At 41.3% G+C, this 14,909-nt stretch overlaps 2 protein-coding genes across 9 annotated transcripts in view; one reads left to right on the top strand and one right to left on the bottom strand.

Annotated features, from left to right (window-relative positions):
- The window catches only part of rbpjl (recombination signal binding protein for immunoglobulin kappa J region-like), a 30,964-nt gene extending 16,056 nt beyond the window's left edge, over positions 1-14,908 (bottom strand). For 4 of the 5 annotated variants that reach the window (XM_080891140.1, XM_080891138.1, XM_080891141.1 and 1 more), the window contains exon 1: positions 2,962-3,090. In XM_080891140.1, coding sequence (XP_080747266.1) covers positions 2,962-2,990 — 29 coding nt within the window. In that variant the 5' untranslated portion in view covers positions 2,991-3,090. Of the gene's footprint in view, positions 1-2,961; positions 3,091-3,308; positions 3,457-8,742 lie in introns of those variants that run through there. The other variant, XM_080891142.1, reaches the window with a different exon arrangement.
- Positions 3,086-14,909, top strand: part of matn4 (matrilin 4) — a 30,137-nt gene continuing 18,313 nt past the window's right edge. For 2 of the 4 annotated variants that reach the window (XM_080891135.1, XM_080891136.1), the window contains exon 1: positions 3,086-3,361. The gene's annotated coding sequence lies outside the window, so the exon portion shown is untranslated. Of the gene's footprint in view, positions 3,362-8,445; positions 8,497-14,909 lie in introns of all 4 variants that reach the window. The other 2 variants (XM_080891133.1, XM_080891132.1) reach the window with 2 other exon arrangements.

Genomic DNA, 14,909 nt, shown 5'->3' with positions numbered 1-14,909 from the left:
CTTGCTGGGTCTTTTGTAATTACAAGACAACAAAGCAGTGCTTTAATCAAATAAAGGCTTTACACTTAGATTTTAATGCTTTTATTAGTCCCACAATTTCCCCTTGTGGGACTAATAAAGGTATCTTATCTTATCTTTTTCTATTCATTTAATCCTGAGTTTGAGCAGGTTATTTACAACCTTTTTACTTTGTAAAGTGTTCATTACTTCTGTTAACGCGGCCTCCTTCTGTGTGATTAGATTTTAAATGCTGAGCTGAACAGCAGGCAAAAGGCTGAAAGAACAAGCTGACTGACCCCGTGTTGCTCTGCTAACAATAGCGCCTGTCACATTAGCTGTGTTTTCTCCCCGCTGTAGCGATGTAATGAGGAGCCAGACACAGAGTTACGACCCCGGGGCCTGGAGTCTGGAATGCTACTCCTAATGAAGACTATCGACACGAGAGGAGGAGAGGAGGAGAGGAGAGGAGGAAGGCAAGGGAATAAGGAAGGACTCAAAAGACAGCTGAATTATGTAAGTGGTTAAAAATCAACCTGCTGTGGTTTCCTGTGGCAGCCACCAAGTTCTCACACAAATTTAAGGTAAGAGCAAATACTTTCCATTCACAACTATTATCTGGATATTAAGATATTAAAAAAGTAGAGAAACTGAGAGTGACTAAAGTCCCAAACAGAGATGGCACAGTGGATGTTTGAGCTTCACATGCAGACTTTGGACTCTTCAGTACAGAAACATGACTTCAAGCTTTAAGTAGAAAGAAATTCATGTTTTAACAACTCTTAAGAAATATTTCCAATCCTATTATGGCAAACAACAAACTTTAACTCAGTTCTATTACAATAACTCTAAAATCACAAAAAATGGAAAAAAAAAAGTATCACTTCTCTTTCTTATGGTTTATATTATTTTTGAAGCCCTTAAACTGTTACTGAGCACAGAAAGCATTTAGCAAATATATTATTTGTGCACTTAGAAAAGTCACCAAGGATACAAGTCCTTCTATAATCTCGACCCTGATGATGACACATGTATTCAGACCAGCTGGTCTCCATAAGGGCGAGCGCCTGCTTGGCCAGCTGTACTGAACATCAGATCCTACTAACGCCTCTCTCCACGGGTCAGGGTTCAGACTTGAATGGCTGTGTGTGTCTTCACCAGTATGTAGTTTAAATTAGACCTTCACATTTTCACAGGTCAAAGGGCAGGCGTCAGGAGCGCAGGGCTCCTGGTATTTCACACCAGGAACACAGAATGAACTGAAGAAGGACGGGGGGAGGGGTGGACAGAAATACACTTGCATCTACATCTTCTGCTCCAGATGTTGTTCTAGCACACAAGTATTTGAAAGTTTAAAATCACTACAATTACTGGGTTTGTTAGTATGATGAACTCAACAGGTGTCTGGGCCCTAAAATCCACAAGTGGAAGAAAAGTTTTTTAAATTAGAAGTTTTACAACCTTCAGAGAATTTAGATCCAAGCTGGTGAGGAGCAGGAGGTTGATGAAGAATAAAGTGTATTTCTCGACTGGTTGTGAGTGGCTGCTGGAGTTTCGAGCTTGCAGCTATTGTTTGGTGAAACTGGTCACATAGAAAGGACTGCACCTAAACCCTCTATGTGATTGCTGGGTTCGAGCAGATTGCCCAGGTCAGTTGTAGTTTGCATGGAAGTGTCGACTTGTCTGCAAAAACTCAATATTTACACTGTGGGCTGCAGTAAAACCTAAAAAAGTGGGACGCAAACTGAAAATAGAAAACATTTACCTTTAAAATACAAGCTGAACCTTACTGACATGTTTACTTTGAAGGCAAACAGTGTTTGCAGACAAGTTGGGGTCTTCCATGCAAACCACCGGGAGGTTTTTGGTACATCATGTGAAACCTCTTTGTGACCAGTTTTATTCTAGAAACTGCCAGCAACCTCCTACAACCGCATACCAACTGGTTGCAGAATGCATGGTTTCCTAGCAACTGGTGATTACCAGGTTGGTCTCTGATCGATCTCTAGGTCTGCATGGGGCTTGCCAGAAACCTTCAGTAACCACCTGCAACTGTTTGGGATAATACTCATTTTCCCCTTATGACCAGTGGCTGCCAGATGGTCGCCTGTGTGACTGGGGCCTTTCTGAACTACTGGGAATTGTTGGTTGCTGTAGTTTGGACACCAGTGTGTGATTTGTGGGCTGACTGGTCCAGGATACGATTATGGGATAAGATGTTGCTTCAACCAAAACAGAAGTGGAGCTCCAAGCCATAGACAGTATATAAAAGATGGCTGTAGCTTTTAAGTCTGAAGCGTGACAGTGACGTGGAAATACCCTATAAAGCAGCTTTCTTTCTGATGACCAGCAGGGGGCGACCATTCTGTTTGCAAAATAAAGTCCAGCTGTATAAGGGTTTATGTAGAAATGCTTCCTGCAACTCCCAAATAAAAAATGAGAATGAAGCATGCTTCAGGAAAGACCTCAGCACATCTGGGTTCACAAAACCAAGAAAGCAACAGCTTAAATGCACAGCTTTAAAACTGGACCTCAGTAACTAAGCTGCCATGCCAAGTTGGATACATCCATCTTTTATATACAGTCTATGCTCCAGTCTTTTTCAAAATACATTTAAGTTTTCAGAGCTAAATGCCAGAAAGACAGTAACACCCAATCAGATTATATGTTCAGGTCACATGACTTATTCATAAAAACAAATATCCTATCATGTGCAGGATTTTAACATAAATATCATAATTCAAACTGTTTTGGTTCGTCTGACATGAACAGTTCCTGCCACATGGGACTCGTTTTCTTTGGCCTCAAAACTGTTAATGTAATCACATTACTTTAGTAATGACATTAGAGTGAGAAAGCTGAACATTAGAGAGTCACTGATCAGTCACAAATTATCTGTAAAACACTTGATGAACTTTAGGAAGCAGAAACATTTGTGCGCTCGTGCGCCGTAGCAGGTCTCACCTCTCCAAACTTCTCCGCGCGCTCAACATTGTTCGGATTTCAAAGGCCGGGGGGCGGGGTCTCTACCTCCCCAAATACTTCTTGGCACTTTTATACCTCCTCACCATCACTGCACCACTTCATTCCAACAGTGAGTAAAACCGAGGGAAGGTCAGCGCGGCAGAAACACGAAGCTGACCTGAAACTTTTTCACGTCCACGCGCTCATTCCTCACCTCCTCTCCGAGACTTTGGGATAAACTCCAGCAAACCGTGACCTCACCTTTCCCGACCCGGGACGCCCTGCGTGCGTGTGTTTCGGGACTTTTGTCGCGGAGGTCTGAGCACCCGGCTGGTTCTCCGTCTTACCTGTCCCATCCACCCGTCCGTGCTGCATCGTGTCCGGACGGCAGCGTCCCCAGGTGAGTCAGCGGGCTGATTGGGTCCGGGGACAGGGGAGGGGGGTATAACAGAGCGGTGTCTGCCTCGGGGAAGCCAGGTCGGTGCAGCAGTGTTTCTGAGAGGAAACGAAGTGTAAGATTGATTACACGGTGAAACTGTTTAAAGCAGAGATTAACACGATGAGTCAGATCACAGTGTCGCATCATGTAAACTTCATTTAACCGAGTGAAATAGGAGATGTGTGCAGGACAATGCGGTGCTTTGCAGCCTGCTTCAGGAGCAAAGGTATCCCAAAGCAGAAATCATCGAGTTCATCGTGTAATATGGTCACATGTGATATGTGTGCATGAAAGTTTTAACTGAATTGTCTTAATTTAATATCTGATTAATAATTTTAACCAGTTTTCAAGTAATCCAGTCAAACAGACTGGACTTTAAAATGCAACAATTCGCTGTTTTTCTTGATTAAAGTAAAAATCTTTAAATTTTAAACTAAAAAAATGGGCTCAGCTTCTGGGAGGAAAATAAAACTCAAAACTGAGTTATTCTGTGGCATTCAGAGAAAACAGTTAAGTTATTATTCACTGAAATGATCTGTGGATAAATTGTTAATGAAAATAATTGTTAGTCAAATGCCAACACAAGCAGTTTGTGACTGAGAGTTTCCAAGGAGGCTTTCAAAATTTAAGGAGCTTGGAAAAGCCTCTGAAAGTTGGATGTTGGATAAGGTCCAGTTTGGCTCAGATGAACTCAAAGACACCATTGATCTTTGGAAAAAGTATTGATCATGATAATAATGCACTAATAAGACAAGTTCTCACTGATGTTATTATGATTTTTGTACGGTTTTAGCTGCAGTAAGTATTTACATTGAAGTGAAACAAATGATGAGTCAGTGAAATGAAGTGGAAAGATAATTAAAGGTCACTAAAATGTGCTGACAGATGTTCATGTTTTGATTTTTAAAAAGCATCACATTTGAAAATAGTGTAAGACAGAGGGAAAGAGGCTTTGGGTTCACACTGGTTGCCTGGAGGTGATGCTTCAGGCAGTCAAAGCCACCATTCAGGGAGAGTCTGCTCGAGCACAGAGACGGGTCAGGGCTCACGTGGTTAAGTCAACACAGTCAGTCAGAGAGAAGCTTAATCATACAGCCATACAGGCAGGTGGACAGACTGGAGTTGACAGAGTCATGATACAGGCGCATGATCAGCGATGCCCTGTCTCTGGGAAACTTTACACGGGTCAGCAGTGCAGGTGTGACTAAAGAGGGGCTCCTGGGCTATCAATGCAGCCATGGGTACAAATTACTGGGTACAAGGGGTCCACACCTCCTTTTTCTAGGGAAAAAAAAGTGTGTGTCATTATGAATAATAATGCAGTGCTCAGTCTGGAACTCATTCAGCCAATAATTGCATGAATAGCTGCAGTTTTTCTTTATTTTTTATTTTTCCTTTTGCATTTTTGAGAACTACTCAAGTGAATCAAAACAGAAATGCAATGAACTACAAATATATCCAGATATGTTTGTGAAAGAGTGGTAAAACGTTGTTAGTTAAACAGCTGTCGATGACTTTATTTGTTGTCTCACATGCTGACGAGATGAAAAAATGAATTTCTCTTTTGCACTAAATGCATAAAACCAAACATTGGTGAGTTTTTGTTTGTCCAAAGGTTTACGACACAGACTCAACCTAGACCTAAGTTTGTTTGTGTTTTAAATAAAAGGAGAGCTGGGACTGAGAAGCTGTTCTGCACAGCCACATTCAGACTTTCAGTCCTTTTGTATAACGGTATTATTCCCTGCATGCGATGCATTTAGAGGACACATACCCTGACAGGCTCTGTACTCCTAATAATCCTGCTGATGATAATCTACCCACCTGAGCCGCAGTCAGGTCTTTATATAACCGGGCTCAGGTCCGTTTATGTTCGCGGGCAGATGATAATAAAAGGCGGTGGAGGAAGTCGGGGTGTAATTCAAAGACAGGCAGGTAGTGAAACTGCTCGCAGTAGCAGACTTACATCTGGTTCTAATCTAAATCTAACAACAAGAAGTGCTGTGTTCATCTCAATATGGTCTCCAGCTGCCACTCAAACCCCAAACCGCCTACAGAACAACCGCAGCCTCTCCGCCCGTCTCACTGTATACATCCAAACTGCTCTCTCTGATCTCCAGCTTTTCTACATCCTTTCTTTCCCCTCACGCTCACTCTGGCTCTCTTTATGTTACACAAACATATGACCTCCGTCTCTGTCCGGCTTTCTAATCTCTGAAGCTCAGAGCTGATGTGTTTTCCTCTCAGTGTGAGTCCAGCCTGTCAGTCAAACTGTGCGTCACAACTTCTGTCCTTTCTGTTTTTCCACATCTTGCTCTTTCACCTGCTGTTTTAATCTCAGTGCTTCCTCTTAACATTGCATATGTTCAGTCATATTCACACTGACAGAACATAAAGTCAGTAGAAAACACTGCCATCCATTGATCTGTCTAAAAAGCAGACCTTTAATGAAAGTCTGTGTAGCAGGAATGTTTTTTACACCCTTTATTTGTTTACTGATTCGCCTCCTCAGATTTATCAAGTTTGTTTTTGTTCCCGTTCTATAAAATATTGCAGTTTTTTCCAAGCTGCTGGTGTGTGTTATATACCAGATGTCTTTGGCAGCTTTACACAACGCCGATAGAGAGACGAGGCTGTTTTTTGATGTGTAGCATTACTGTTGTGAAAGGAAGCAGTTTAGCCCACAGAACAATGATAACCACAGTTTATTAACACAACTGTGGACATTTAAGTTTTATCGTACTGAATGATGCATGCCTAATTCCATATCTGTGCACAGGCCACAGCCTTGAGGCTTCCCTCATTTCTTTATTTTTTGTTTCCAAAGGAGATTATCTTGTTTTTTTCAAGTTATCTGCAGCAAAACAATGTTTTTGTTTGTTAAGCCACTTATCTCTAAATGTTTTTATCTATTTTTTATTTATAAAAGAAAACATAAAAATGTGTTTTTGTATTAACAAGGTGATTACCAAAGAAATATTAGCCAGCAACTTGATATATCTCATCATAGTGTGCAGTGTATGCCTAAAACAAAAACCTGTCTGCTTCAGATGAACAGTGTCTGAAGTCATGTCCTTAAGAAACAGGAAGAGAATCCAGCAAAGACCCAACAGAGAACCTGAGAAAAGCATCTGGATCTTTATTTGATCCATCTGCTATTCAAGCTTCAGCAGAAATGTTATCAGTGGAAAGACTGCTGAAGCCAATCTGAAGGAAGTGTGCCAGATTATATCAGAACATCTCTTCATAAATCGCTGCACCTACTTCCAACGTTAATGAAATCGAGGTGACTCGAGATTGTTGCACAGTGCTTTATAATCTGAGGTGTGTATTTGTGACAAGTCGGGAAACAATCTTACAAGTGACCCAATCAGATGTGGAGCCAGTATTTCACCATCATGATGTTTGACCCCAAATCCAGCTGTTTAAATAAGAAATATTTGTGCCTCCAGAAGATTCATTGTTCTCAATTGACAGATAAGGTAAAAATGACATTTTAATAATGTCTGCTCATAAACTGAAAGTAAAATTCAAATCAGTGCAAATTATTCTTCAGAGGAATAACTATCAGATACAGGGATCTATCAGGGCAGCTCAATTTTCTTTCTTTGAAAGTGTTTTCTGGCAGTTGAGCTTGACGTGTCAGGTACTTGTGGCATTTTTCAACAAGCAGGGTTACTGTTGAACTGCTACTCGTTCATAGAGGTTTGATGGAGCTTGAGTTTTAGAGTTAGTACAGTTTAGTAACAAGCAAAAAGAAACAGAGAATGAAAGGAGACACACAGCTTCCCTTAATAGTCACATTAACAAGAACCGATTCACTTTCACTGTGAGCGCTAACACTTCAAACCTGTAAATTAAGTCTTTCTTTGCTTGTTTCATTTGACTTTTGATAAACTGAGACTCAGAAACTTTCTAAACGGATGTCTGAAAGGTAAGATTATCTGTCACCATTTTAACCTCAGGGTCATGACCCCAGGGGGGCGGTGCGGCATCATTATCAGAGGCTGACGTGGACGATGGTAAATAAGATGTTTTCACATGTCAGGCATTCGTTTATGACAGCTCCACTCAGTTCATGTCACCATTGACTGGTCTTTCGAAACTTCACTTATCAAATTGAACCCTAGTTTCCAGATGTTTTTTTTCTCTTTTCACAACATATAATGATATTTTTTTACTTTCTTTTTTTTCGCACTTAAAAAATTCAAATTGCGGTCTGATGACCATAATAATGTCAGAACAGTTTTATGTGAGAATTCAGGTTTCTGTCATGAGATGCTTTATGTCACAGAACTGACAAAAGGCCGTGTACTGTTCGTCACAGGCACTGCTGAGCATAGAAATCATAATTTGGCCAATTGATTTTTTTGGTTTCTTTACTAATTTTAGTGGAAATGGATGTTAAAAGGTAATGTGATTAGTTCAGTTCGGTCTTGGTTTCAGGACCACATCCAATTTACAGATGAATTGACATAAAAATCTTCAGAGGTTTGGCCCAGTGTAGACATTCAGATCAGGAACCACGATTCTCTGTAAGGATTCTTTACCATAAAGATAGTATAAAAAGAGTTATTCTGTCCAAATACCTATCATAATCAAATAAGTAAAATTGGGAGACATCATCTTGATGTCCTCAAGAAATAATTTCAGCTAACTAGTCTGGATCATTTCTATATCCAGGGAAATAACTCTGAGTCACAGCCTCTGAGGCTAAAAATGATTTATCTCGTGTAACTGGAAATATCCAAGAAGTCTGTGCTTTAGTTTGGGTGAGTAAAATCCTAACCTAGTCTAGAATGCTGCTGAGCACAAATTAAGAGTTGTTATTCTGATTGTTGTGCATTTTATTCATGCAGCTTGCTAACTAGCCTTGCTGGCTTTACCTAGTAGGTTAGTACTTGACCTTCTTGTTTAAATAACAGTGAGAATGTCGGGCTCCCAACATTAAACAGGACTACAACCAACATGCAAACATTAAGGCTTCAAAGTGGAACTCAAAAAACAATGGGTGAAGTGACGGTGGCTTCATCTTTCATATACAGTCTATGCTCGAGTCACACTCGGTGTGGAGGACATGTTCAGCTCAGGTCGAGGTACGTACCCTCTTTATTCTATCACTGTTCAGTTACAGTAGCCAATGTCACGATACATAGAACACAACTGCATTTTGTTTGTTACATATTCCTAATATTTCACACTCAACAGAACTACAGAAGTATTCACGCTGTATTCAGGTTTGGCCAGCAGAGGGAGCTGCAGCCACCATAGCACCACCGCAAAAGTGCTTTCCAATAAGTTAGTTTTATTTATTTATAGGATTACAAAATAATACTACTAACCTTTCCTGCCATCTTCCCCGACATCCAGTTCATCCATGATGGGCGTGGCCTCTGCTGAATTTAGGATGGGGTGTTCCTCGGGTCCATGGTCACTCTGCTTTTTTAGAAAAAGTTCAGGTTTAACAGAGAAATGTAAGTGACATAGACCAACAAATGCACACCTAGCAGATAGTCTTAAGGGGGAATAGAACAATGACTTCACTGTCCAGTACTGAGTCCAAGAGCTGTGTAATTCTTTTCAGGCAGCTGTCGACTAAACATTAGGTTGGCTTTGTGTTGCAGTGTGATGGTCCACTGAAATCAGATGTTTTTCTGCTGCTGGGTTCACTATCTGTGTAAAAGCTTCAGAAATGCTGACGGGCGACAACATACGTGGCTTTGAAGAACTTACAGGGTGAAAAACAAACCATGAGAACTTCAGCATCGGCTAAAAAACAGCACGTAATAACATCACGTTATGGTCTTACTGTTAGCTGACCTGAAGTCAAACTGTTGTCCTGCAGCTTTCTGGTTTAGATGCTCCTGTTGTTGTTTGTATTCTGGCCTAAAGTTAGAAAAAAATCTGTTCTATACATCAGTTTCTGCCCATCACGACTGCAGCGTAGTTAAAATGTCCAGCAATCAGTCCAATGATCAGTCAGACCAGAGCAGAGCTTCCACTACACCTTACAGTCACGCTACAGTAAGAGGGGCTCTGGTGTATCTGCGCGTGTTCATGTTTGCACTTCATCCCGGACCTGTTATCAGGCTATGGTGTGTGTGTGTGTGTGTGTGTGTGTGTGTGTGTGTGTGTGTGTGTGTGGATAAGGAGATAATCACCTGTTACCAAACTGCAGATTTCTCATACACACCTTCCTCTTCAGCAAACACTGCAGGTACTTGCAGGCTGATTTTTTTTCTACATTTATCTAACATCAGGTTTTCATTAATTCATTCAGTTAGCCAAAAATGCAAATAGCTTCATTCTTCGCTCTTTTTTTATACTTTAACATGTGGGGAAGAAGGTTTTTAGTCATAAAAAAACACCAAACATTAAAAACAGTCCCATAAAAAAGGTAAACCCCCTCAGAAGCTCTTTTTAGAAACAAAGGCACAATAATGAGCAATTTTCAAGGTAACATTGCTTCAGTTTATTTGAGGAACATGCAAGTTAGTCATTGAGAAGGGCTGTTATTTACAATCTGTAAATCAGTCCTGCTGGCAGTACAAGATACTGTGTTACCTTCATAACACGAGGAAAACACCCTCTGCTAATGAGTGAGCATTTAGCAGCAGATTTCTAAGGAAACTGAGAACAGAAGAAATCCAGAAAACTTTTCATTTTTCAAGCCTTTAGCTTTATGATTCTCCTCTCTCCAGCACATACCTCCACCTCTCCAGGCTCTCCTCCACCTGCTCCCTACTCTCACTACAAATCACCGTGTCATCTGCAAACATCATCATCCACAGAGCATCCTGCCTGACCTCATCTGTCAGGCCGTCCATCACCACTGCAAATAAAAAGGAGCTCAGAGCAGCTCCCTGACATAATCCTACCCCCACCGTGAAACGTCAGCCTTTAGAGAGCAAGTCTTTCATGCAAAGCTTACCATGTACTGACTTCATATTCTCACACAGATTTTAGTGCTATTGATCTTTAAATAAAAATTCCAACTCATTTCCAATTTGTTGACCTACCTTGATTATAACAGGATGAACAAGCAAATCTGTGTTTTGGGTTTGTACCCTCAGAGTTGTAGAAATTCATGTTTACATGTAAATACCTTCATGTGTGAGCCTGACGTTTCGTGCAGTGTCTCTGTGTTTCACAATCAGCAATAACATCTGCAAAGAACATTAAAGCCCGACAAAAACAAACAACAGGAGTCAACAAGATGCCTGTGCTTTCCATCTGTCAGCAGTCACCGGACCAAAAACACATGCTACAGCTCCTGTGATTTACTGCCAGCTCTGACCAATGCTGAAACTGCCAGCTTTGTAAAAATCCTGTGAAAGGGCTTTGTGTTGGTTGGTGATGTGAGATGCCAGATGAACAGTTTGGAGTCACATTTGTCAGCCTCTGTTGAGCAGCGAGGGACAGATGGAGAAGAATGGATCCAAAACAAGCTGAAACATATTCAGTGTTTTGACTGAAATGTGCTGGGATCCTGCTCATTCTTTCTTGGCTCTGTGTGCGCACGGACATGGCCACAAGTCACTTTATTTGGGTTAAAAAAACTGGAGATGAGTTTTAATTAAGGCAGATAAACAACAGCCAAAAAGAAACTGCTTCTCAGTTAAAAGATTAGTCATATAATCAAAAAATGGATTAATTCAGAAAATAATCAGTTTAGCCAATAATCAATTTGTTACAAATCTTTCCTTCAGTAACGTGATAATTCTGATCACCATCAGGCCTAATGCAGCTTAAACGTCCTGTAAATGTGCTCTGCAGGTGCTGAAGCAATGCCCATGCCCGGTGAGAGTTCCTTCTGTCCACTGCCTTCAGTGTGAGTTGACATCAGGGAAGAGTGCAGGGAAAGCAGGAAAATGCATCAACATGTTCTTCTCCCAGAGGGAGCAGCACTAACAGGAAACCCAGGCCTGATAATGTGCTGTTGTCTAAGTGTGTCTGTGATCGTCTGTGCTCTGACTTTGTTCAGTAACAGCGCAAACGTGTCCATTCAGACGAGCTGATGGGAAGCTAAGAAATCTGCAAAAATGTGGAAATGGAGCCTCTGACATAAAACTGATTCTTTAGACAGTAATAGTAAAAATTATGTAAGTACTTTTACTTTAGTGTTTACTGGTGTAGTGGAGGTTACATCACTACAATCACAGACAATTAGAAATTATATTCCACAGCTTTCATCTGATGATGATATGACTCATTATGGATTTACTGATCAATTTACAAAACTCACTGAAAGCAACAATAATGTTACTTTTTCATAAACTAAACAGGAAGTATGAAATTGAATGTGTTTGTATGTAACAGGATCGATGCAGCTGAGCTTTAATTTTAGCTGTTTGAGTCTTTTCACTGATGGATGTAGACCGCAGAAAGAAAATAGTTACATGAAAAACATGTAACAAGGGTTGTAATGGGATCCTGCTTTTTTGAAAGTGTTTTTTAAATGTGTTGATGGAGTCTTAACCATGAATGCCATTTGGTTCCATCAGATTCAAGACAACGCAAACATCCTCTCCGCTGAAATCTCCAAACCAGAGAAACCCAAACTTAAATAGTGCAGATGATTTGGAGATGGACTGTCCTTAAACACAGCTGACGGTCGTATTATGACATTTATGAGTTTGACCTTTTACCCTCTTAAATATCAGCTTTAAAAATGACACGTGGATAAATCCAGAGGTTCATTTTTGCTGCCTGAGCTCGAAAAGAACTTTAAAGAAACAGTTTGTGTTTCATCTCTCGTGGTAAAGTCACCTTCACGCCAACATCAACAATATCTCTGCTCTCTGACTGCCTTGTTACAAGTAGCTGAGTAAACTGCACGGTTGATTTACTCTCCAGTATGTGGCATCAAACTGCTCCTCACAAGCATCTAGCTGCCTTTCTAAATGTGATTTTGTATTTAAAGCACATTTTCTTTAAAATTAGGAAGCCCATTCAAATACATTATACTGTCATGCTGCAGTTGCACAATATAATGTGCTGTTCATAAAACTGATATCACAGTGGACAGTTAAGATACTGTAGTGAATATATTTCCAAGAGTGGTTGGCGAGCAGACCATCTAAGTTTGTTTACTGTGCTAATGGAAGGAAACAGGAGCTCGAAGTAAGACTCACACTGTTAGCAGCCTCGCAGCCACATCGAGCGGCAGCCGTCACCACCAACTCGTCAATGAAATGTTTAACGAGAAAATATTGGCTCTGAGCTGAAAGATTCTCTTTGTGGATAATTATAGAACATATGCTGCTCTGTGACCCGGGCTGAGGCAGAGCTGTGATACGTGTGTGTCTGCAGCGCACACGCTGAGCGGCGGCAGGATCCAGTGGATTGTTGTTTAGTGGGGGAGACAGGAAAAGGGGAGGTGGGGGGCTGGTTGCTGCCCTGTGGGTACAGAAAGCTGTACCACAGACACACACACACACACACACACACACACACACACGCACACACACACACACACACACGCCTTCCCTAGCAAGGTTATTATTGGTAACGAAAACTAACGAAATAATGAAAACTTGAAGTGAAAAAACATTTTCGTTAATGGAAATAAAAATAAAAACGAGACTTTGCCAAAAAAGGAAAACTAACTAAAACTGTAATGAGTGCTCACAAAACTAAAATTAACTGAATTTATAGCAAAAATGTGTTTAGTTTTCACTGATGTGTGCGTGTCATACAATAGTCTAGCGTGAAAATGAGGTGGTTTCCAGGTTTTTTTCTTGCTGTGTCTCACTATGCCAGCAGGTGGCAGTATGTTAGTCGAATCGTCTGTGTTGCTGCTTCGTCCACGCGCAAAATCGTGTCAGCAAAAGTCGGGAGAAAGTGCCAGAGTCTAATTTGGGATTGCTTTGATTGGTAATCTAGTTTACCTTGAAGGTCAGGGAGCACGCCCAACCCTCATCCCCAGAAACAGAAGCTAACTCCAGGCAAGGCAGCGTGATGCATCCCGAGACAACTCCACAAAAAACATTAATGCAGTGCTTCAATCGGCGACCTGATGGCTACTGGTTGGTCAGTTCGCAGGAACATCACAAGCGAGACGAAGCGTTGGCGAATATGTTTATTGAGACTGGGATATACATGCAGCGTGTGGGGATAGGTTAATTGGATAATCCAAATTGCCACTAGGTGTGAATGTGTGAATGAATGTGAGTGCGAATGGTTGTCTGTCCCTGTGTGTTGGCCCTGCGACAGACTGGCGACCTGTCCAGGGTGTACCCCGCCTCTCGCCCTATGACAGCTGGGATAGGCTCCAGCGCCCCCCGCGACCCTGAAAAGGATAATGGATGGATGGAGACCGGGATATCTACACAACTGTGTGAGTCAATTGTCTTCAAAAAGTTTAGTAATTCACTTGAACCAAAATTAGGAACACCTGGTTCTGCAAGAGTTCATAGCCTCATTGGGGCCAAGATATATCTTTTTATAGGTACCTGGTACCAAAGGTTGTTCATCTGCCCTCATTTCCTTTTTCCTTTTCTTTTTAAAGAACCCATTGGTTCCCCATAGGTGGGAATGTGAGTTGTCTGTCTCTGCGTGTTAGCCCTGCGACAGACTGGCAACCTGTCCAGGGTGCAGGGTATGGTCGCTGGAATAGCAACATACCCAAGGATGAGCAGAAGAGAATGACTGATATGATGAAACTGGGATTTTGTTACACTTAATTATTGCAAATATGACTAAAACTATAACTGAAACTAATCAAAACTAAACTGAACACACTTACAGACCCTGAAATCAGTTCATATCTTAAAAAATCTTTAAACTCTGGTGTTTCAGTGGAACCTAAAGTGGGCAGGTGTGCACTGTTACAGTGTTACATGCTTCAATCACACATGAGCCAAAGTTCAGGCTTCAGACTCCTGGAAACACAAAGTTTCTGACAGTTTGTTCTACTCTTGGATCTGTATGATGTCACACGAAGCAGTTATCTCTAATATAGTCACATGACGTGGCGTTACTTCTTGTTCAGGAGAAAACTGCAGCGGTGACCTGTGAGGTCGGGGTGAGCACAAAAACAAGCGGCTGTGCGGTGACATTACTGGTGGGAGGTGAAGCGACCAGTGCAGCGGGTGCACTGGGGCCTTTAAAGGGAGAGAAACTGGGGCCACCCAGGCCTAGTATAAGCTAATAAAGTATGAAATGTGGAGGTGGAAAATATCATGATAGGTCCCCTTACATAAAAACCATAAAAAACACATTTTCTTGAAACATTTTCCTACATGAACTCAGTCACGTCACAGCAGAGGCTGCACTATGTGACATGAGTAGTGCACATTTGTCACGCTCACTAAAATTACTACCAGGGCCCTGATTAGGATTTCACCGTGTCAGGATCTGGATCTAATATTGTGTAAGTGGGAACAATCTGACTGTAGTCTGATACACCCTGAACTTCAATAACAACCACCTTCATTTTATTCACACACTTGTAACAATGGACTGAATATTTTTCAGTAATTAGAAAAATAACATTGCTTTTGATAAT

Source organism: Rhamphochromis sp. 'chilingali', assembly GCF_963969265.1.
Source record: "Rhamphochromis sp. 'chilingali' genome assembly, chromosome: 9".
In the NCBI taxonomy this organism is placed as follows: Eukaryota; Metazoa; Chordata; class Actinopteri; order Cichliformes; family Cichlidae; genus Rhamphochromis; species Rhamphochromis sp. 'chilingali'.
Note: the sequence above shows the minus strand (reverse complement) of the source record. Positions and strands in the feature narration are given on the sequence as shown.